This window comes from Hippopotamus amphibius, chromosome 3 (assembly GCF_030028045.1).
Source record: "Hippopotamus amphibius kiboko isolate mHipAmp2 chromosome 3, mHipAmp2.hap2, whole genome shotgun sequence".
Classification (NCBI taxonomy): Eukaryota; Metazoa; Chordata; class Mammalia; order Artiodactyla; family Hippopotamidae; genus Hippopotamus; species Hippopotamus amphibius.
Window position 1 is genome coordinate 43,662,622 of NC_080188.1, and position 24,394 is coordinate 43,687,015.

At 38.6% G+C, this 24,394-nt stretch overlaps 1 protein-coding gene across 3 annotated transcripts in view; it reads left to right on the top strand.

Moving 5' to 3' along the window:
• SLC4A4 (solute carrier family 4 member 4) overlaps positions 1-24,394 on the top strand; it is a 336,115-nt gene that overhangs the window by 162,165 nt on the left and 149,556 nt on the right. For all 3 annotated transcript variants that reach the window (XM_057726750.1, XM_057726751.1, XM_057726752.1), the window contains exon 7: positions 21,217-21,293. In XM_057726750.1, the coding sequence (XP_057582733.1) occupies positions 21,217-21,293 (77 nt within the window). The remainder of the gene's footprint in view (positions 1-21,216; positions 21,294-24,394) is intronic.

The following is a 24,394-nucleotide window of genomic DNA, read 5'->3' on the forward strand; positions in this document are numbered from 1 at the left end:
ATAATTTTCTCTGGCTCAAGAGTTTTCTTAAAGAGTTTTGGAACTTCTTTAGGAAAGTCTTGAACCCAGAGAGTTCACTTTAACAAGTTCCAGTCAACAAATGTTCCCTGGGCCCTTCCTCTTCTAGTTCTATAGTTCAGTGGGAGACAGAGGTGAGGGAAGTTCACAGCTGACAGAAATTTGAGAGAGGCAGAGCCACCGGAAGGGTTATGAGGACAGACCTGTTTGTCTACAGTGTGTAACACGGTAGCATTCGTTATGCTCTCTAAAAATGCTTATTAGAAGTATGGATAGTGGGGCATAAAAGAAATGGGGGAAATAATTCTTCTCAGAGGAGGTAGCCTTTTCAGTAGGCCCTAAAGCGTGGGTTGTAGTTCCATACGTGGAGGTGGTTGTAAAAGCAGGAATGAGACATTCAAAGATAATACTAGGCTGAGAGAAAGTGTAAAAGCAATCAGGTTGTTGAGAATAGAGAAGAGTTTGTGTGACACAGAGTCAGTCAACACATTTAATTAGCAGAGAGAGCATGAGAATGGAACATGTAGGTGTTAAGGTGGCAAAATCATTGAGCTATTTTGTGGAAGACCTGTGAATGTGTTTTAGCGTGGAGGTAGCGTGGTCAGAACTGTGTATTAGGGAAATTAATCTGCCATGGGGTTTTGAATGGGCTAGGAGGGGGAAAGGCTGGAGGTAGGGAGAGAGGAGGTGACTGTAGGAGACCAGTTGAAGAGAATGAGGGTCTGGGCTAGGATTGTGACTGTGGGAATGGAAAGGAGGGGATATTAGAAGAAGTGTTGTAGGGAGAGCATCTGCAGGACTTGGCACTGATCAGATGTCAGGGGAGAAAGAGGAAGGAATCCAGGATGCCTCAGGTTTTGAGCTTGCAACCAAGGAGATGGTAGGAAACCCATCATAGAAAAGGGTGATGGGGTTTGCAGAAACAAGACAGTTCCTATTTCTGCCCCTTTCATGCCTGCTGGGGCCATCTTTGAAAATCCATTTGACTGAGATTTTTAGGTTACGTGTCATGGGCCAAGACTCTTGTAGAACTCTGCTTTGTTAGCACATTCTCTCCTTAGTTTCGGAGATCCATTTAAACCTACCTCTGTGGTTCAGAATGACCACCACATCACCGCTGTCTTTAGGCAACTAGTGAATGTAGAGCATTTTCATCTTGATTCCGAGCATTTTACCTTCCATACCTATGTTCAAGAACAAGATCCCTTGTTCTTGATTGGGAATATTATTTGGGTCATTTATTGTACCATTCTCACATACATTTTTTGGCCTTTGAAAGGGCAAAAAGGAAATCCAAGTATAACTTTCAAAGTATAATCCAAGTATAACTCACAGTATAGCTTTTCATAATGAAAGACTATGAAAAGACTGTAGGAAATGAAATCTTTCAGCAACCTCACATCTAACTTTTTAGTTAACATAAGACATTCAGAAAACTTATGCAGTATCCAAGAATAAATGATAACATTCTTCAAATACAGACAGTCCTAACCACTTTTAAAAAGGAGGTGTTAGTTACTATTTATCCTGAGCTGAAAGAGGGCTCGTTAGTTATTTCATTGATATCTAATATGGCATTTACAACAGACTAAAGTATGTGTTGACTTTAGAAGTTATTAATAGAAAGAATCAAGGGGGAGAAAAAATAAAAACTTAGAAATTCTGTTGTATTTCAGAGTACTGGGGACTTGGAGGAGATTTTAAGAGGCACAGATTTTGAAAAACTTTGACCATCTGCTGGAATTATAAAATAGAGGTTTTTTCACCCAACAAGGAGAGCTTGGGATTTGTGAGCATTCAAACGTGTGTTTGGCACGATGGTGGTATGTGGAATATGTTCGCAGTCGAACTCTTCTTCTCATCACCAAGCCTGTCCCTTTCCCTGCCCTTCCTGTCTATTACCATCTTTTTCCCTTCTTTCAGACTTGGAACCTCAGGGTCATCTTTGATTATGAATCCTCTCTTCCCCTCCACCCGCAGTGAAGGACTAAATCTGTTACATGGTACCTCTGTCATGTTGCCTGCCTCTGTCTCCTTTCTGGTCTTACTGTCATAACTTTTGTTCAGGTCCTTATTTCCTCTTGCTTGGCCTGTTATCTGGGGTCACGGCTTATAGTTGGGCATAGGCAAACACATCCTATACTTTGCCTTCCAGTTAATCTTATCATTCCTGGCTGACATCCTCACGTGGAAATGGTCAGGGGCACCTCAGTGCATCTCAGATCACATCCAAACTCCTGAGCCTGGCATTCAAGGCCCATTGCACAGTGACCTAAAGTTCAGGAAGCAGCATCTCACGCTGTTGTATTTCCCTTTATCTACACTACGTTTCAGAAGCTGCTTACCGTTACTTGAATTTGCTGAATAGTTCCCTCTGTTAGTGTCTTTTCCCTAATCATCCTCTCCACTTGAAATGTTTTCTTTTCTCCTGAGACTTTCTGTCAACATTTTGCCAGTCTTTCAAGGCTCAGATTCTCCTTGAAACATTCCCACCTTGGGGTACTCTCTACTGACCTTGAATTCAGAAAGCACCTTTTTTGCTGCCTCCTCCCATGACCTTTATCTCATTCTGCTTTGTGTTGTAGTGTGTGGGTACATCTTATTGCCTCTACTAGCTATACCTGTCTTAAACAGGACCCGTATTGAATTGATTTAGGCATCCTCTGTTGCAGGGATGGACAATTAAAATCCATGGACCAAATCTGACATACTGCCTGGTTTGTAAATAAAGTTTTATTGGAACATAGCCACGCTCATTACTTTATGTATTGTCTGGGCTGCTTTCATGTTACAGTAGTAGAGTTGAATAGTTGCAACAGAGAATATATGGCCCACAAAGCCCCAAATATTTACTATCTGCCCCTGTACAGAAAAAGTTTTCTGACTGATTATACTACAGAACGCATTCTCAAAGTGGGGACTGGGGACCCCTGGGTATCCCTGAGACCCTTTCAGATCTGAGGATTTTCTTTATATCACTCAACCAAAACAACATATCTCAACAGATTGAACACAGAAGCAGACATGAGAATCCAAGTGTATTTTCATTATGCCATACATGCAAGAGATTTATAAGAATGTGAAACAATGCCATTCTTTTTTGCCAGATTTTTTGTTTTGGAAAATAGTTATTTTTCACAAAATACATTACTTATGTTAACATGCAGTGGGTTTATTATGTTATTTTAAATTAATAAACAAATATTTAAAAAACTTTATTTTTAATTCCTAACATGCTCTACACCAGATGAACAAACACTCTTAATGTTTTGGTCTTCCTGACCTTCTTTCTTCATTGCTTTTGTGACAACTAGTAGTCAAGCTGGGCTGGATTTTGCTAACCCCAAACATCTCAGTTAACACCACAGAAGCTTCTTTTTCATACTGCTACATGTTTAATGTGGGACTGTGAGAGCCACGCTCATCATGCTTAGACAGGATCCAGGCTAGCAGAGGCCTTATCTCGGTTCATGCTTCCATAATCATTGTAGCATGGGGAAGAGTTATGGTGACTCACGGGCTGCTTTAACAACTTGTGTCCAGCAACAACATGTTATTTTCACTAATATTTCATTCACCAAAGTGAGTCATATGTCTACACCTAACTTCAAAGAATTGTTATCTTACCATGTGCCCAGAGGATGGAGATTCAGAAATGTTTGGTGGATAGCACCAATGACTTGCACCCAGTTATAACAGAAATTGTAGCCTTAACTTTGGAGTGTGCCCTCCTGGGCAATGCTGAGAGCCATGTGAAGCTGTGCAAAGCCAGTGTTCAGAAAATATTCTCCTCCTGCATACTTGCTTGGATGGAGGAAGAGAGCTTTTCCCATAGTGAGGAAGGACTGGGGTTATCAGTTCAAGGTCTACCAAAGAACTGCTGGGGCTGTGGTTTTACGGGAGACTTCTGAGATAGATGGGATTAATTTGAAACTGATGGAGAGTCTTTCATGCAGATATACAGTAAACCACTCTTATTAGGCCAAACAATGTCTGGATGTAATTCTTGGAGACCACTGAAGATCTTACTACTTGAATTAGTATGTCTGTCCACATGTGAGTGAGAGAGACTGAAGGAAAAGCAAATGTAATATTCTAGCTGAAGATATCAATTTCAAAGTTAATAATGACATTTCTTCTTGGCAGCAAGCAGTAGAATTTTGCTTTGATGAAAATTACTGGCAGAATCTTCAGAAATAATGGCTTTTCTTTCTGTGGTGAACTGAATGTTTATGGTGTTCAGAGTTGTCCTGGAACTTCAGACCCCAATTCTACTCCTCTTACTTCATCCTCCATCTTGGGAACCCCTCATCCATCCCTTGTACTCCTCCTTGTCTTTCATTCTCCATCCCCTTCCTGTTCATTCCCACCTTCCCTGACTCTCCCTTACAACTGCTCTACTTTGGGTCCTCATTATTTCTTGCGTGAATATCTATTTTAATATCCTCCTCTTTTCCTAGCCTTCATTCTTACCCCTTGAAATGCATGTTTCACAACTGCCAGAAGGACATATCTAAGTTACAGAGGCACACATATCACTCCCTCTGCTCAAAAAACATTAGTGGCTACTCCCTAATTTTTTTTTTGTACACTCAAGCCCAAGCTTCCTAGCCTTGCTGATGTAGAGAAGGTCAAGCCTAAGGTCTCTAACCTGTGAGATGCTCCTTGACTTGGTCTCTGCTTAACTCTCTGATCATCTGTTGACATTTCCACTCTGGTACTACAAGCTCCAATAATATTTGGGTTCTCGTATACTTAGATTCCATGTCTTTCAATCTCTCTATCTCTTATTCATGCTGTTGCAGCTTCTCCCACTTTACTGACTAAATTTAATCTATTCTGGAAGCTCTTATTTCCTCCAGGAGACTTTTTTTCATTTCTCTCATTTTCCCTCCCTCCCATCAACGTGCCTCTCCCTCATTTCTGCTCTCATACTCCCCGCCGTTACTCTATCACCACACCATAGTACAAATATGTTTCCTTCATGGTTGGCAAAGTGCTCCAAGAGCCTGAACCACATCCCATTCATCGCTGAATCCCCCCTGCCAAGCACAATGTCGCACACTTAGTAGATGTTTAGTAAATATTGAACTATGTGTAAATTATTTGCGAACCGTCCACTGTCAGTCACGCTTGTATCTCCTTTGTCCCATTAGGTTGATATGGACAGCATATGCTCTCATCATCTTTAAGAGCTTAGTCAACCTGAAAACAAATAAGAAAGGAAATAGAATATGTAGCATCTACTTAACTAGAATGTGTAGTACCCATTTACCTGAGATAAACTTTCCGAACGATAGGTAGTGCCATTTTTGTTTTTGACTGTTGGATACTCTTCTCAAATTCATCTACATTTCCTTATTTGTGTGACTTAGTTTTCCTTAACTTTTTTTTTATTTTGGTGAGGGGTGCTGCTGGTGTGCAGGCTGTTTTTGGACCATAAATGGTGATTATTCCTACCTCTTTTGGGGTTCTTTTGGAGAAAACTGTGATTTGTTTCTTACTCAGGGGCTAATGTAGTGCCTGACACACAGACACTTTGTAAATATTTGTTGATTAATTGAACACTTAACCTGAAACTGAGAGAAAAGATTGAAAAAGAGGTGATGTGCAAACCTAGAGCGGGGATGATTGTTTTGAATTTGTTAGATCATCGTCTTCATGTCATCCCCATCTCACCAGCTTTACTGGCATGGGCTGTTCTGCTGCTCTTCTGTGGCTGCTAATAGTGGAATTTGAGAATTGGATTCCTTGGCTAGGGCATCCATTTCTTGCTGACTAGATCATTCTATCCATGGTTGAGATACCACTATCAAGGCAACTACGACTATTGCCAGCTGTCATTTATTTATTCAACCAAGTGCTGTCCCAGTTAATCCCTACAAAACATTACATGAAGTAAGCATTCCTGACCCTTGTTATAGGTGAATTCGCTGAGGCTCAGTGAGGTTAATTACTTATGCTACCATTGTACTTTGTACTTTAGGGCTATTCACAACTGTTGCAGCTCTCTTTTTTTCCTGGGCATATATGAATACTCTCTCTTTTTCTGGGCATATATGAATACTCTACTTCCACACCCACATGAAGTTAGGTGTTCCCACATGACCTGCTTTGGCCAATGAAACATGAGCAGCAGCGATGGGTATCACTCCCAGGGAAAGCTTTAAGAGCCAATACATGTTTTACTAGTTTCCTTTCTCTCAAACCAGCAGTATGTCTAGTGAGGGCTGCTCCATGCATTTAGGTCCTGGCCTAAGGACAGAGAGGTAGAACCAAAACCCCAACAAATCCTTGTGGACATTATTAATGTGAGGGAGGAATAAATCACTGTTGTTTTAAGCCATGAGAACCTGAGGTTGTTCTTTTGCTATGTAAGCTTGCCTGTCTGGTGGGAAGTGTTTGAGGTCACACAGTAAGTGGAGGGCTCAGGTATGTAGACGCCAGGTGACATGTGTTTTTTTTTTATTTCCCTGTTTCTCATTATCTCTGCCCTCAGGTCTCCATGCTTTTAGCCACAGATAGAGCTCTTGTCTGCTAATAAGAGATGTGGACACTGATGACTCAGTTTTGTTGTTTCAAATCAGAAAATGAAATTCCTGGTGTTTCTCAATGAGAGACAACAAGTCAGTGTTCAGAAGTGTAATTTTCTGGGATGTTTCTGTTTTCTAAGGCTCATTCTTATCAACTCGAGGAAGCAGCTGGAGCACACAGAATATTATGGGCCATGATCAGCTTTTGCTTCAGAAAGAGCCACACACTATGGTGGGTTCTGCAAGTTAGTAACCATGGTTACAAATCAAAGCACAGTCTTGTTAGGTGCATGTAACGGAGAGACCAATATCAGCATCCTTTTTGAGGACGAAGAACAGGATAAATCCAATTATAATAACAAAATTTTCCCTCAATAAAAAAATATTCTTTTAAAACTCAATTCTTATAGCATATTCTTAAGCTGGGGTCTGGATTTTAGGAATTGCTGTAGGTGTCAAGGTTGAATCATTTCCCCAGTTTCGAAAGGACATCTCTGAATAATTTTTGTCTGTGTTTCTAAGGAAGTGCCTAGAGCCTGTATGAAAGTAGCATATCCTCTTAACCAGCTAGGGGCTTAGGCTGTGTAGGTTGTTATTATAATTCGTAATAATTTCGGTGATAGCTGTGACTATTGTCTTTGTAAGAATGATTATTATTACCTTGGATTGGGAGTGTCCCTTCCCCTTTAGTGATGATAATTTTATTATATGAAGTTGCAGTGATAGAGTTGGAGGTGTTATATTAATTTATTCAAATGGTCAATTCATTCATTCACTTTTTTTAAAGTACCACTCTTTGGCCGGTGCTCAGCTGGTCCTGGGAAAATACAATGAACAAGGCAGACACCTACTTCAGGGACCTCCTAAGTGACCTGCTTTTACCAAGGGGAGAGTGAGGTTGGTGATAAGCTGGTTCTCTTGAGCAGAGTGGGAAGTGCTTGTAGAGAAGGGTGGATCACATCTGAAGGCAGAGAATGAGAAGCTAGAGCCCATCTGGGTCATGATCAGATAGTGAGGGATCTGCCTTGGCCGTCGGAGCGTGGTTGAGAGGAATCAGAGAAAGGGCAATGTAGTTGGTTCATGAGAGTGGGCTTAATATAAACACAGAGAGGAAAGTAGACTTTGCTTTGCTGCTTCAAAGAACAAAACCAGGCCCTACAGGTGAACATTTTAGGGAATGAGATATTGACTTGGACTCCTAATGTTTTAGATAAGGATTTGAATGTAATTTTTATTTTCATGATTCAAAGATTCATAAATTTCAATGATTTTTCAAAGAATCAATGACTTGATCCAGGTTCAGGGCCTGTGGGCAAGGATAGAGTCCCATCCCTCTGGTATGAGGATGCAGGGTTTTCTCATCAAGGGACGTTTGTTTACCAGCTTCCTGGGAGGGAATGAGGGCTGCAGAGACCAACCCCCCAGTGCTAGCGAATTGCAAAGGGTAAAGCAATGGCTTCTACTTACAAAAATCCTTAGTAAAGTTTGGGAACATATGAGAATGTACATTATTTCTAAGAAGTTCTATGTATTTAAATGAAAGCCAGCTCTTTCTAAGCATGTGTGTGCTTTGGTTGGCACATACACTCTCTTGGTCCATCCAGATGCTACTACTTACCTGGGAAATCGAGGCGGTTTACTGCATGTAAGAATGAGCTTTATTACAATAAAACAGATCACTTCATTAAGTGGCAAGTTTCCTGTCATCAAAAGTATATAAACAGACATTAGGAGACTAGCTATGCCTGTTATTATAGGAGAAAAACTGCTTGGAAGAGAAGTTGGTTAGTGCTCTTGGCGTCCTTTAACTCTGTGATTCTCTGAGCCACATTTCTAATAATAGCCAGCCTTCCAGAGTATCTACCCTGTGGGGCATTTAAATTTATTGTACCCTCTGTATTATCTTCCTGCAAGAGATATGTATAACAGTGAGAAATTCCAATAGTACTGTACTGGAGAAATTTCTGAAACTGTTTGATACTGATACAGGTTATTACTGATATGTTTTTTTTCATCCTCTGCTTTCTCCCCTCTTCATCTTGGTTCAGCAGAAAGTGGATTTTCTAGAAAGTACCTTTGTCCACTGATTTAAGTAATCTTTAAACAGCATAACTAGACCCACTGAAGTATTCTTAGAATTTGCATCATTTTTTGTTATTGTTCAAGGCTTCATATATTTTATCACTGTCTCTTTTCCCACCCAATTCACCCTCCGTTCCACTTCAGGAGGAAATACAGAAAGGCATATATTGCTCTCAAATCAGAATGATAGGTACTAGAATGAACTAAGACCACAGTGTTCTCAGAAAACATTAGTGATTACCTAAAGAACTTCCTATCAGCACGATGGGACACACATAAGTTAGTTAGGAACATATTACATAGGCTTCTCAAGTAAATAATTACTAATGACCTCTGCACTCAGGGAGACATCTAACTAACACTTTTGCTAGACACTCTGTAACTTTGGTTTGCCTTAAGTCACCATATACCCTCTGTGTGATGAGTAACACCTGTGTCTGGGCCTCAATCCTCATTTCTTGAATCAGCTCAGGTGATTTCAACCCCGAGCTACAATCTTGCAGCCTGGAAAATTAAAAATGATAAGATCAGGCTTCCTAGGTGGCGCAGTGGTTAAGAATCGGCCTGCCAATGCAGGGGACATGGGTTCGATCCCTGCTCCAGGAAGATCCCACATGCCATGGAGCAACTAAGCCTGTGCGCCACAACTATTGAGCCCGTGTGCTACAACTACGAAAGCCCATGTGCTTTGAGCCTGTGCTCCACAACAAGAGAAGCCACGGCAATGCAGAGCCCCTGCACCGCAGTGAAGAGTAGCCCCCACTCACCACAGCTGAGAAAGCCCATGTGCAGCAACGAAGACCCAACACAGCCAATAAATACATAAATAAATTTATTTCTTTAAAAAAATGATCAGATCCTACCCCAGCAATAGTGGTTCACGGTTTTCTGAGGATCTCGAGTTCAGAGGGGGTTTATGCATGTGATTATAGGCCAAAAGGAAAGAGAAGAAACTCACTGAACATCTATGCAGGGCACTTTCTCATGTGTTTCCTTTCTTAATCTTTGCAGCAATTATGTAAGTGATTATTATTCCATTTTCTCATCTTTTCTTATTCTACCTTTGTCTTCTTTCCATGATGCATGTGGACATAAGCTATCTCTTGGGTTCCTTTTATATTTTTCTTTACGGGCCCATGAGGTTCACCTGGAAGAGGTGAGGTGTGAGTTACCACCCCACCCACCAGTCAGAAGAATCATGGCCATGGCAGTTGGTGTCGTGCAGGTCTCTGTCCTGAAGTTAAAGACTCTCACCCTTGGGATTTCTTAGAACAAGGTGACTAGATGAGATTTAGGAGTGAGACACTATTGACTTGGAACTGTAGGCATTCAGTTCAACTTGAGGCTTCCAATAAGAAGGAAATCCTACGCACTCTTAGTTCTGACCAGAATTCCCCAGGGTAACCCCGGGATCACTTGAGGCCACAAAGCTATTTCATCATTTGGAACCTAGATGTCACTTTGGCTGAATTGTATAATAAACCTCTCCAAGGCAGAGAAAATGAGTATATGAGCCAGTGCACACTGGGCAAAATGATACACCTGTTTCTGAGTCCAAGCTAGTACTGCTTAGTGCATGACAGACCAATACATTGAGAGACAGCGTATTGGGGCAAGGAATAGCCGCTTTATTCAGAAAGCCAGCAGACCAAGAAGATGGGAGACTAGTGTTCCAAAGAACCATCTTACCCGAGTTAGAATTCAGGCTTCTTTTATACTAAAAAGGGAGGGGGTGTGACTGGTTTTTGCAGACCTCTTGGTGGTGGCCAGACCCTGGAGGGGATGTGATATTCATTTGTTCTTACAGCTGTCCATGTAGGGTAAACCTTCAGCAAGAAAATGTTGTTTTCTGTTCTGCAACTTTTAACTCTATATGAATGAGAAGTGTTATGCTTTTGAAGGTCCAGCCTGGGAGGCAGAGCCTTGACATTGCTATTGTGTATATTTCAGGCTATAGGTAACTTTCTTTTACTGTTTGACTACACAGAAGTGCAGAGCCAGCATGACTAAGCACAAGCAACAGAGCACAAAGGTTAGAGCTGAAGAAATAGATCCAGTATGGAGTCAGGTTGTTCTTCTCTGTTACACATGGTGCCTTTGTTGTTGCTCAGACCCTTAAATGTGTAGAGTCTTCAGGGCCACGTATGTGATAGGGGCATGATGGGCCCAGAGGTCCTTGTTCCCTTCTTTCCTGGAGGCTGTTCTCTGAGCTGTGGGTGACCTGTGACCACCGATTGCCCAATGTGTATCAGCTAAATGGATGTGCCTCAGCAAGGCCATGAGGAGTTACTGCAGGAGGAAGCCAATTGAATGGCTTTTCTCCAGGTCACATTTTGTGAGCGTAAATCAAGAGTGGTTAGGAGGGGCTGCATTTGTAGCTGGAGGCCCAGAAAGTGTCTATTACTCTTTTAAAGTTTCATGTCTATGTCTCTGTATAATACTAATAAACTATATCTGTGTCAGCATTGATAACAACATCCATCTCTATATATTTATTTGGCTGCAGATGCAGAACTGTGTTAAATGGCTTGTTTTTCTGCACATACTTCTTTTTCCTTGCATAGAATTTTTGGATATACGTGTTTTGTTGACTAAAGCTATTGATATGAATCTTTGATAATTCAGACAGAGCCTTCAGGAAAAGTTTCCCTTGCCATCATGTAAAAAATAGTGTAAATATTATTTCATGGAGCATGTTAAAACTACTAAAAAATTGATTTTAAACTTCAGAAAATCTTGATCTCTATGTTAATATCAAGAAAAATTTTTGATTTTAATTAAAACTCCCAAGATTGTCTTCTAGTCAGTAATGTTTCAACTTAATCTCCGGTCCTTCAAAATAATAAAAGTAGATTTAATTAACATTATCATATGATAAATAGACATATGTATTGTGTTTTTTATTAAAGTGTTATGTGCAAATGATTATGAAATTGAAGAACACAGAGGACTTCTAATGAAAAACAGACTTCTTTGCTTCTTCTTCCTTTTTCCCAGACCTGCCCTTGTAGCAATCCTTTTTAACACTTTAAATTGTTTTAGTTTTGCCATGGTTATCTTCATGTCTTTATATGATTAGTTGACCTTGCTATTTCTGATGTATCAGTCTTAGATGTTTCCTATTAATTTTGTCTTTGCTAGAAAAGATTTTACTTATTTTGTACAAACATTTTTCCTTCCTCCAAATACATTTGTATCATTATTCTTAGTTTCATTATTAATTACATTTGTAATTTTAGATAGTAAATTTAAGTTTTATTTCTTTTTGTAGGAAGTATGAGCAGAATCTTTGCTTACCTTGTCAGAAAAGGGTATTGGCTTCCCTATCCTTCCTTGGCCCTCTCTTTGCCACTTTTATTTCAGATTTCTATCATTGGTACTTCTATTTATTGGCAATATTGGTTATATTTACATTCTTATCTCTATCTATAAATACATTTGTGCTTTATCAGTTGATTCTAAAGTCAGCAATTCATAAATAATATTTATATTGTTAAGACGATATGAATACAGTTTAAAGCTATGTCGTGGATTATAATTACATTTTCTTTCTTGTACAGTGATTTTTTTGAACCTGGAGTTTTAAATTGCATTTTTTTTTTTCAAATTACCTATTATTACTGTATTCCCAAGCCCTTTCAGTACCTCAGGGACACTAATAAGCCCTGTAGATACTTCCTTCTTGCAGGTCCCTCCCTCCTTTCTGTCTCCTCTCTTCCCTGTGTCACCCTCTGGCTCCATGAGACACCATTGCCCCCAGACCTGCTGCACAGCTGCTATTCTGGCATTTACTTTCATTGTTTTCCTGAGTAGGAGACCATTTATCTCTCTTTTTTTTTTAGCTTATTTTTTCATTTTGCCATATTGCATTTCAAGTAACTTTGTATGAAAGGGCGTATAAAGGTGGACATTTTTTAGGTTTTTTTGTTTGTTTTCTGAAAGTTTCCTTATTTTCAAACTTGATTGATAGTTTGGATGAGTATAGAATTGTATGTTGAAAATAATTTTTCTTACAGAACTTTGAAAGCATAGTTCCACTCTCTTCTTCTATTTTGTGTTGCTTAATAGAATTCTAAAGTGTAATTCTTATTGCTTTTCTCTCTAGATAGGAAATTTTAGGGTATTCATTCTTGGTGTTGTGAAGTTTTGTAATGATTCATTTACATACAGGGCTGGGTTTTGTGTGTATGTGGTTTGTTTTATTTATTTTTCCCTAGGGACTCTTGTAATTTGAAGAAATATGTCCTTTATTTAGCTCTAGGATATCATCTTTGATAATATTCTCTTTTTCATTTTCCTTGTTCCGGTTTAGTAGAACTCTTTAATAGTCCTCCTGATTGGCCTTTGTGGATTGATCCTCTGTACCTCTGATCTTTTCTCTCATATTTTCTGAATCTTTTCCTCCTCGACCATTACTTTTTTGGAAGATTTGCTTGATTTTATTTTCTAACCCATATGTATGCATATGTTGCAATCATACGTAGTCTTTAAAAGCAATTATAACTCTAAAGCATTTTCCTTATTCTATTTTTCATAACATTCTATCCATATTTTATGGAAACTATCTTCTCAAATTTCTTGCAAACCAGTAAAAATTTTTGTTTAAATTTTCTAATTGTAATTCTTTTATAGAAGTTGTGGTGTTTGGGTTGTGTGTGTGTGTGTGTGTGTGTGTGTGTGTGTGTGTGTGTGTGTGTGTTTTAGTCTTGGGCTTCCTCTCTTAAATATGTGATGAGTCTCACTTGTCCATTTGTATTTAAGTAAGAGGATTTGTTTTAGAGTGAGTAGGAAATGTCATCCTGAGGTGTCCCCTAAATTCTAGAATTCAGAAGATTTTTCTGTGAGGTGCAAATTGCTGCACTGATTGCCCAGTCTTTTCTGAATCCCTCTTCAGCAAAGAGCCCTGTGGTGTAGATGCCTCAGCTGCTGGGTATGCTGCCCACTGGGGTGGTAGTAAACTTTTGGTCCATTGACTTTCCAAGAACTCCTCTCTTTCCCCTTGCATCTTACTTGGGCCTCCATTGTACTTGGCCTCTTCCAGTGTGGCACTTCTTCAGGGTTTTGCATGGAAGATCTCTTTTTTGACTCCATGTCTTTCTGCATGTATTTTGCACTGCAATTTCTATGTAGTGCAAATAGTATCAAGTTCTAATATGCTTATCTGTTCTTTTTCTTCTAGAAAGTTTTTGAAGTCTCTTGTCTCTGTTGGTATTCTACCAGTTCTTTTCATTAATGTGGCTTTATACTTTTTTGTTTTTAATATTTTTTAACCTGTTATTTTAAAAGTATCTAGGAAGTGAGAGGGATAAACTCATTTGCCAAGTTGTATACTAAGTTGAATTGGTAGCCTTCTTAAATTGTTTTAAACTTACACACTTCATCAATTCAGAGCATTTCTCCATTAATCTGAATTAATGAAATTTTACTATAGCTTGGATCAGGTATTAACATATAGATTCAAGAGAGTAGGCCCAAATTAGGAAATCAGACACTGGTACGTGTGCTTGGGATGATGGGCTGCAGGGACCTATTGAAATTCCTCAACTTGGCATAAAGGCATTTAGTAAAATCACTTTGGGTCAGTACCTTTTTGGAATGAAGGCAGTGAGATGTTTCTTTCCTTCTGTCATAATCTTGCATCAGTCTTTCTCATTTACCCTTTTACTAACTAACATAGTCTTGCTGATGGCATTGTTCTTTTCTTTTTCAGTTTTCATGAGATGAGGTCACACATTATTTTATATACTTCCACCTATATTCTTTAGACAGAATAACTTTTGGTTTATAGTTTTATATTGTGTATGTGTGCGTGCATGCATGCGCAGGTGACACACATAGAATTACAACTACTGTATGTAATCATAAGGACCACAGTTTCCCTGAAGTCCTTGATGGGGACTTTCCTATTTTAGTAAAGTTTCTAGACCCTGTTTGTTTCTGAACGTGTCCTTAGCTGAGTAGAGATTTTTAAAATGCCGTGCGTGTGTGTCTGTGTGTGTTGTGTATGTGCAGAAAGAGAGCGAAATGTCTTTAAAAAATTAAACTATTTTAGATCATAATAAAAATTAAATATGCAGTGCAATATTATTAGAATGGGAGTCACTATGGCTAGAGCATTTTGCTTTTGCTGGTTGAAATATAAAAGGACTTAGAAGAGATGAATATTGTGTATTTGACATTGAGGTGTCTAAGCCCTAACATTGAATCTTGGGAAAAGCCCACAGAGTAGTTCAGAAAATTCAAAAACAGGAGACAATAGGGTCAAGAAAGTCGAGGTCAATGGATAGATTACCAAGGGGGCACATGGATAGCAGAAGTCTCAAAAGAGTAGGGAATGGTCTTTAAAAGAGAGAATAGTCTTTGTGTTTGTTCTTCTTTGGTCTGGGCTCTGCACACTTCCAGCTCTTTCTATAAGGATGTCTTCTCCATTATCCTTGCCCCATATATTGGGGATGACTTCAGCTTTTGGCTAGAACTTGACTCACATACTTTGATAGTTAACTGGATCTTCTTTTCTCCATATTTGATTTACTTTCCAAGCCAGTCACAGTCTTTGAGTTATTTCTGTTCCCCCAGACTTTTCTCTTCCCAAGGCTCTCCTTTCCTTTCAGTGAGGTCCTGACATCTTCTCTTTATTTCTCCTCTCATTTTCATCTGATTCTTCTTGCACATGGGGCTTCTTTTTCTCCCTTTCCTTGCTTCTTACCTCTGTACCCACTGCTGACTGACTGACAGGCTGTTAGCCAGTTTGGCAGGGTCTTTCCATGCTGTTAGTTCTGGGCCAGCTACAAACTTCTTCCTTATTTACTCTAAGGCTTTCCAAGTCTGAAGTTTCTTGGAGTGTGCACACAGCATCTCCCTCCATAGGAAGTAGACTTTGAACAGTAGTGTTTATAGTAGTAACTCCAAATGGAAGTAAAATGATACCCAGTTGCTATTATTCATTCATTCACAAATATTTATTAAGTGCCACTAGTGCCAAGCTCTGAGGCTATAACTGTGAACAAGACAAACCAAGGGCCTTAGCTCTGGGCTCTTGGAGTTTACTTTGTATTAAATCATGAACAAACAAACAACAGAAATCCTCTAAATAAAACGAAATAATTAAACATTGTACAAGCAACAATATTCAAACTGATTTTCTGTTAGCTATGAAATTCTTTCAAAGAGCTCTTTCTGACAATATTTTAAGCTTTCCTTAGTCTAATATTTATATTTTAAATATTTTTGTATTTTATTTGGAGGTGGGCAGTGAGAATAGCTTGGAGGTCTTGATGACATGTTTCTTTTTTAATTATTTTTGGTGGGGACAGCTCTGGATGGTCTGTTGCCATGGAAGAGTAGGAAACTGATCTGACAAAACCCACGCTTGTCTCAGCCGTTCTTTCTAGACTTTCTCAGACTCATTGTCAGTATCCCAACTGATTTATTCTCCCTGTCCTGCTGTATTCCCGTTTTTAGTGGTTGAAATGGGAAGGAATTGCAGTTGGGGTACCTTGAAAGGTGGAAAACCAAATATGGAAATAATGGAGAACTGGCTGTGTGTACACTGTGGAATTTTATAGACACTTGGCTATGACTGTGAATTAGGACATTCAGAAGCATGTGGCATTATTTCTTTTATAATTACTTTGCTGTAGCTTTTAGTATCCTTTCTTCTTTGTCACAGAGCTGTGGTTTGGGGCTACTGTTTAATCACTGTGGCAAGCGGAGTAGCTGAGTGCAATATTTTTCTCCTTTTCTTTATAAAAATGAAAAGTAAAGAAATGCACATTCTATCTTTGGGAACAGCTAAATTGGAAACCAAGAATATTTCTGCCGTTAACATCCTTGGTGGTTTTATAGTGCGTGTAATAGGCATGGAAATAGAATATATTCTTTGAAGTTATACATTATATTTTCTCTTCATTAGAAATGATGAAGTTTATATGTTTATTTATGTAAGTAACAGAGAGAGACCAGTTCCCCCCCCCTCAGAGGCAGTGGGATTAGTATTAAGAGATACAGATTTATATTATAGTTTTACCACTTGCTGTGTGATCATGAACTTAACCTCCTTGAAGTTCATTTTATGTATAAAGTGATAATAATAATAATTCTAATCTCAAAATGTTTATATGAGGGTTAAGTAAAACAATGTAAGTTGAAGTACTTAGTACTCAAAAAGATTAGTTGACCCTTAACCTTAGATATACACATTTTCTAGTAGATTTGTTATGTCAATAAAGGGGAAAAAAGAGTATCAGTGAGTCAGTAGGGGTACAGAGTATATATTCTATAGGCTGATTATAAAGGTATGAGTTGGGGGGTCAGTTTATGCATCATTGCATTGCATATATATTTACATTTTTACCTAATATGTACATATCCAAGTATCATCTTTCTATGCTGTACATTCTTCTTACCCCTTTTTATTTTATCTAATAGATATAATTGCAAAGGACTTTATGAATTACTACATGTATGCTAAAGAATAACAATGATTTTCAAACTTAGTACAGCATGCCATTAATTTTTATAGAAGACAGTGTGTACCTGCCAAGTAGGTACTTTGAAAATGAAATTGTTTTTGATTGTGTGAAACTGCTTGAAAATGCGCTTCTCCAAAGCTTTCTTTTTTTCATAGCCAAAATACAGTGATATGGAAATTAATTATGATTGTACACTCAAGGCTGGTTCTTATTCTTTTTCTTCTTTTTTAAAAATCAAATTTAAAAACAGTTTCTTTGGACCAAGAACAGTTATGAGACATTCATTTTCCCTGGGTATTAGATAGAAAAGGCCTCCTAGTGGTGGCTTTGAGTAGATAAATCATCACCTGCACAATAAGTAGCATGCTTTTGGGTGGACTTGTATTTCACCTTTTTGGTACAAGATGATGTTTGCCCCTGCTGCCCCCACTCACTCAAGATTGCACTATAATGAGTTTATATTATAGGCCAAAACTCTAGAAAACACTGACTTATCCTGACCATGTGTCTTATTGACTGTTAGGTGCAAAATATCCACAGTATAATGTTGTGAGGGACCTGTTGTATAAGTTTCCCAGGTTTGCTAAAGTGCCACACGGAAATTTCTGATTCCCAGATATAATCTGGTTTGTAATCTCTTGTCCTTGTCCTTTTTGATTTGCGTGATATGTGTCTGGAAAATGCTGATTAAACAGTGAGTTCTGAAAACAAATTTTTTATTGGATTGTGTAGGTGAGGATTTAGACGAAAGGCCATGTATGATCTTTTTGTGTGTTTTTATGTGACAAAGATGCTAACTTAATGATTTGCTTGAGATATGATAGTTTGGAGCAGTGACTTGGAGGTGGACAAGGTTATCAGCATTACCTCTCCTGCTACATCAATATATGTTTCTTTCAATTCAATTCTGACTAGGATGTGGCCTCTGGTTAAGGTATTCGGTTTATTTAGAACAATGGTTCTCCACCTTTAGCTTGCTTCAAAATCATTTCAAAGGGTTGTTAAAACCAACCTTGCAAGGCCCCTTACCCAGAGTTTGATATAGTTGGTCTGGGTTGAGTCTCAAGAATTTACATTTCTAACACGTGCTCAGGTAGTGCTGATACTGCTGGTCTGAGGCCACACTTTGGGAACCACTGATTTAGAACACTGGGCAGCATTTGTCTCTGACTCAGGATGTTGGAGGGAGGGGTGGAGAGTTTGCTAGGGAGGGAGGTGGGAAAAGATGTGAGGGTGCTGATCATCTTGCTTAAGGTTTACCTAAAAGTGTTGACTTCTGAATTCTTTCAGTGTATTACAAAGTTAAACATCAGTGAAGCTGTTAATATTGCTTTTATTAATGAGAATCAGATAAGATTGGGAGGAACAATAGATGTGATTGTTTCTTGACTTTGGCCTCATTTCCCCATCTGGTTCCTGCATCTTCCTTTTCCCTGTGCCTTTCTCCCCCACCCCCCTGCCCCATATAGTACAAATATAGATAGCCATCCTACAACTATCATTCAGAAATGAGAGAAATGAGACAGTATATGAAGTTTCTTGGAAAATCTGTGACATCGATCAGGATTACCATTATAATGGAAACCTTATTTGTTTGACTTCTACTTATTCATATTTTGCAGCAGTTAGGACAGTGCTTGAGTTGAAATGTACCTTCATAGTATCTGTGAAGAATTTCCAAAGCAAATCAGTGAGTTTAGGATATTGCCCAGGAAATTTAAATTACTTAATGAAAAATTGCTTTCAAATTCATTTCAGTATTGCTGCTTACATAGAATTGATTTAATAATTAGAAGTCAGTCTTGTCTATTCATTTACATAAACTGCTTTTAACTTACGATTAGGGATTGCTAAGACTTCATTGCTTTAAGAATATATAGTTCAGATGCAGGTAGAGTTTTCACCCATTTAGTGCAAAAAACTAGTTTTGTTTTTTAATGTAAAGTATAAAATTGTATGTACTCATCATTTCCTGTTGGTTTTAAGCCCAGCATTATTTGCAGGCATTCTTTTTTTTTTTTTTTTTTTTTTTTGGGGGGGGTACACCAGGTTCAATCATCTGTTTCCATACACACATCCCCGTACTCCCTCCCTTCCCCGACCCCCCCCCTCAAGTCCCCCCCACCCTCCCTGCCCCAGTCCTCCAAGGCATCTTCCATCCTCGAGCTGGACTCCCTTTGGTATACAACGACTTCCCAATGACTATTTTACAGTTGGTAGTATATATATGTCTGTGCTACTCTCTCGCTTCGTCTCAGTTTCCCCTTCACCCCCCGCCCCCTCCCATACCTTGAGTTCTCCAGTCCATTCTCTGTATCTGCATCCTTATTCTTGTCACTGAGTTCATCAGTACCATTTTTAGATTCCGTATATGTGAGTTAGCATACAATATTTGTCCTTCTCTTTCTGACTGACTTCACTCTGTATGACAGACTCTAGGTCTAACCACCTCATGACATATAGCTCCATCTCATCCCTTTTTATAGCTGAGTAATATTCCATTGTATATATATGCCACATCTTCTGTATCCATTCATTTGTTGATGGGCATTTCAGTTGCTTCCATGTCCTGGCTATTGTAAATAGTGCTATTTGCAGGCATTCTTGTTTGTACCTGGTGTCTTTTGTATTGAGTGGACACTAGAAGCCTAGTATGCAGTTCAGAGAAGAAAATGTGGCTTTCAAAGAGGTTCTTTTAATTTTGCTCATAACGCAGTTTTTCAGATGTTACTTTCCTTTGAAAAGTGCTCTGTGCTCAAATTTTCCTAGAATAAAACATCCTACGAGGTAAAGGCTTTAAGAGATCGAGGCCATGCTTACTCAATGAAATGCAGCAGAGTGGAAAATACCCTGTTTTGCCAATTCAAGAAAATTGATCTAGTAGTTAATGACAATTATATAATTTAAAGAGCTGCTGTTATATAGACATTAAATTATTAGGGGGTAGATTTTGGTCTTTTGTAAAATTATGTGTTGAAGTTTCGGTCTGAGGGAGTGGAAATCTGTAATCTAAAGAATTATGTGGAAGCAAGTGTGAAGCTGTGTTCGAACTTGGGTGCTTGTTTTTCAACCCTTGTCCTCTTGGTGTGAAGACCAACTGCAGTCAGATCGCTGAGGATTAAGTGGTGAACGCATTACTCAGCACCCTGCAGGGGTGGGTCAAACACCCTGCCTTTGAAAAGTTACTCTTTTGCTTAGTAAGAGTAGAAACTTCAGGTTCAACTGCAGAATGAAAGCTCAGCATTTTGTTGATTAACCAGTCTATCTGAACATGGTTTACCCCTCTTCTAGATGTCCCTCCTCTCTGTTCCCCGTATAACCGTGTCTGCAGTCACTGGCCGGATTGCCAGTGGATTTTACCTACAGCAGCTTTATAGCTGGGGAGCTTGGTTCCCATGGAGTATTCCTGGTGAAATCCAACCCTTGGCGTGAATAAGAAGTTTGGCAATGTCAAGGGGGAAGAGGAGATATGCTTATTTTAGTCTGGCAAATGGGAATGCAGGAAATAAGGGGAGCTGTGATAACACTGCTTTGAGGCAAAGAATGGGGATTCTGGATCAGATACCTAATAAGGAGAAATATTCTTGATCAAAGCATCAGCCAGAGAATGGAGTGTAGATGGCTTTTTGGGTTGGTCAGAGCAAGTGGTGCCCTAGGAAGGACTGCAGAGGCTGGGGGACAGGCGGTCCAGGCCTTTTTTTCCCGGGGGCCGCCTCTAGTGACATGAGGAAAGAGCCCATCTCTATAGGTAGTAGAAATAAGTAGATTAGCATGTGTGTAAAGGGCTGTAATAATAGGCAAACCCAAACCCAGAGTAAGTTTATTTTTATGCTTATTGTTTTACACATTTCTTTGAAAGTTTAACTTATCTTGAAATAGAACCAGGAAAGAAGACTTAAACAAGGTATTTGGGATTTTACATGTTTTTCATTTAACCATGTTAGTGCTCTAAACTAACTTTTCAACTCTGGAAAACTCTTCAGGAGAATCCTAATGTAGCTCAAGCATCATCACCATTCCCATCGTCATCTACTAGTGTTCATGACGTGTACAACCAGTCTTTGTGTTCTTGACAAGAAGTCTTTAATTAGGGTTCATTTCTGTTTTTCCAGGTAGCCCAGCCATGACCCACAGGAATCTGACTTCTTCCAGTCTGAATGACATCTCTGATAAACCAGAGAAGGACCAGGTAAGCAAAGAATTCCTGCTTCTTTGAAATGTAAGACTAGATGTATATCTAGAAGATGCTGGGAAAAGATTAGAAATGATGGTCCTCTAATTTAAAATGAACCGATATGTGAAGATGGGTTTTTGTTTTTGTTTTTGTTTTCACTCTCTCTGAGGGAAGGGGAAGCAATATGTGAAGGGATTTGAAGTTCAGAAGATAAGAATCAGTCTCGACTCCAGCTCTTACAGATGTATTCACTTGAGCAGTTTAAATCTTTGGAGCTACAGTTTTCTCAGCTTTAGAAAATAGTAATTCCTACCTCCAGTTTATTGTGATGATTAAATAAGATAATTTATTTTAAAAAAAGTGCTTTGGTAAACTGTAAAGGGCTAGGAAATGCTGGCAGTTGTTAACTTTGGGGAGATACTTCAGGCAAAGGTAATGACAGTCTTGTTAGCTGTACATTTGTTTCTCTATTAAAACATATAGTAAGTAACCTATTTGAAATGAAAAGCGATTAGGTTTTGGATCTTGATTTGCTTTTTTTAAAAAAGAATATGATAGAAACTGGGCCATTTTCCTAGTTGGGTGGGTATCTGGGCTTGAAACTAGTAGAAAATGGTGACCAGGTATAATTTTGCACTTTACATTAAAAATGAAATGAGTTATATGGGCTAACTGGTTGAAAATTCTACCTGAATAAGGAAATCTGAATCATATATTCCTAAGGCAATGAAGCCTTGTTTACAGCAATGTTCCTCTTTAACTGACAGGTTTTTTAGACCTTGGTGAATTCTCAAAAGTGCAGGAAAGGTGAAATTATATTCTTTCTTGTGAAATGACTTTTGGATTCTTTCTTCCCTCTCCTCCTAACCAGTAGCACCCTAGTAGGGCCTTCATTACCTCAGAACAGATTGCTAGGAAAAGCCTTGGGAATTTATCCTGTCCCCATTTTCTCCCAATTCAATACACTTTTCATATTATTGCTTTTATATTTCTTCCCTGGATCAAAAGCATATAAAGGCTTATATGAAGTTAAGTTCAGAATATCCCAGCTTTTAAGATTCTCTGAAATCTGGTGTAACCTTTCTCATCTTAATTTACATGTGTTTCCCAGAAGAGAGACTCTCCTTTGGTTAGGCTTATTACCTCCCCTTCTGCATTGAGATTAATTCTTGACTTCTAGAGCTGCCCCTGCTTTAAATGCTAATATGGCTAACTCTTTTCTCCCTACCATTGGCCCACCTCTTGAAATACTGTAGGAGAATATCATTTAAATATTGGATTTATTGGTAGGTTCAAACCAGTAGTGAAAGGGAAAACTCAGTCCAGTAGGATTTGTTGAGAATTTTCCTTTTTATACATTTTGGCTCCATACAGTATTTACCAAGCAACATTATGATTATGAGATTTGCCAGGGGCCTGGATAAGGCAGAATTAGAAATATCTGATCGACACTTTGTGAGGAAGGCTTCTTTTATTGGGGACAGTTCTTCTCTTATCAGGAATTTGTCAATAGCCGCTGGTAAATGCTGAGAGAAGTGTCTTGCCTTCTTGGGTGTCTTCATATCTGAGCCTATGCAGAAGAAGTTTGATGGCTTAAGATGTGTATTACATAAGATTTCGATTGCAATGTTAGAAGAAATAGGTTGGAACATTTATGATTTTGGGAGTGGATTTTGCTACAAAGCCTGTGTGGTCCTGAAAACCAGAATCTCTGATGCCTATCACCGACATCTTATAGTCATCAAGGTTCACGTGAAGATGAAACCAGGAAGATTTAATTCAGGAGTCTTGTTGTTTTTGTTTTCAAAGCCAGAAAATGCAGGTGATGAGTATATCATTATAAGAGTAACTATCCATCTTCGTTTATAATACAATAGCCATAGTTCATCCAATAAGCCCTTCTTCCCCCCAAAGAGAAAGAAACTCCATTCTTTGCTTCCCACCAAAAAGTTTGAAGAGAAGCTTTGTAACTGACCTATGATCTCCTCTATAACCAAAGGTAGAGTACAATTTCAAACTGATTATTTCCAGTTTCTATACCTACAACTTTATTAACTTCAGATACAAAAGCTCCTCGATCATTTTAGGGTGAGAAGAAGAAAACGAGCTTCCTAAGAAGATGAAGTTGTGGCAGAAAAACACAATAAACTCAGGCTTTTATTTTTTTAACCTTTTTTTTCTCTGTTTGGGTAGGAAAATAAGGTTGCCAGGCTCAAATTTGTTTTGAAAAAGCTTTTATAATTAATTAGCCAATGTCCTGGAAATGATCTTGGCAGTAAAGTCAAACTTGTTCTGTATGCTTTTCCAAGTTGGCCCAAAAAACTTCCATCCAACTGGAACTGAAGTTTTCTGATTGACTGATTATTCTGCCTGGATACAATTTGAACAGTTGCGATGGTGCCTCAGACTTCCTGGAGCTATATAACTTCCCAGTAGCAGAAGAGATGGGTTTAATGTTCAGAGATATAAAGAGGAGAAGAGTTTCTCTTTCTGACAGCTACATAGTGACAACATTTGAGGGCATATTTTTTATGAGATTCTGTTTTGGGAAAACAGAAGAAACAAATCTGTGGACTGCACTTTCTCTCTCTGGCTCTGCCAAGCCTATGTACTTATGATTTCAGTAGTGGCTTCTTTATTGAAAAATAGCTCAAAATAGTTAACAGCAGAAGAAAGAGCATCACCAAAATTTAGGTGATTCAATGCTTCAACCATATTCCAACTTGGATGTTATATTTATTAAGCAAAAAACACCTGGGGAGAAGTAGATTTAAAAAAAAATGCATCTGGAGCTCATCTACTTGTAAATCTACATAAATAATCTCTATTTTGTTGCTGTGGAGGATTTTTTTCCTTCATTATCCAGTTATCTTCCCCGGTTACCTTAGATTGGTTTGTTTTTCTATCACCTTTTATTCCTTTTCTGTACTTGAGAAAATTTACAACTGACATGGTGTTTATCAAATGCAATGGGTTAGTTCTAATTCATGTGAGTATGGAATCACCTGTGAGGATAAGAAAATCTTATTATTTTATCTCATAGGTGTAACTTTCTGGAGGAAATACTGTGCAGAGTGGTACAACTTTCTTTAAAAGTGCCTTTTTTTTTCAAGTTT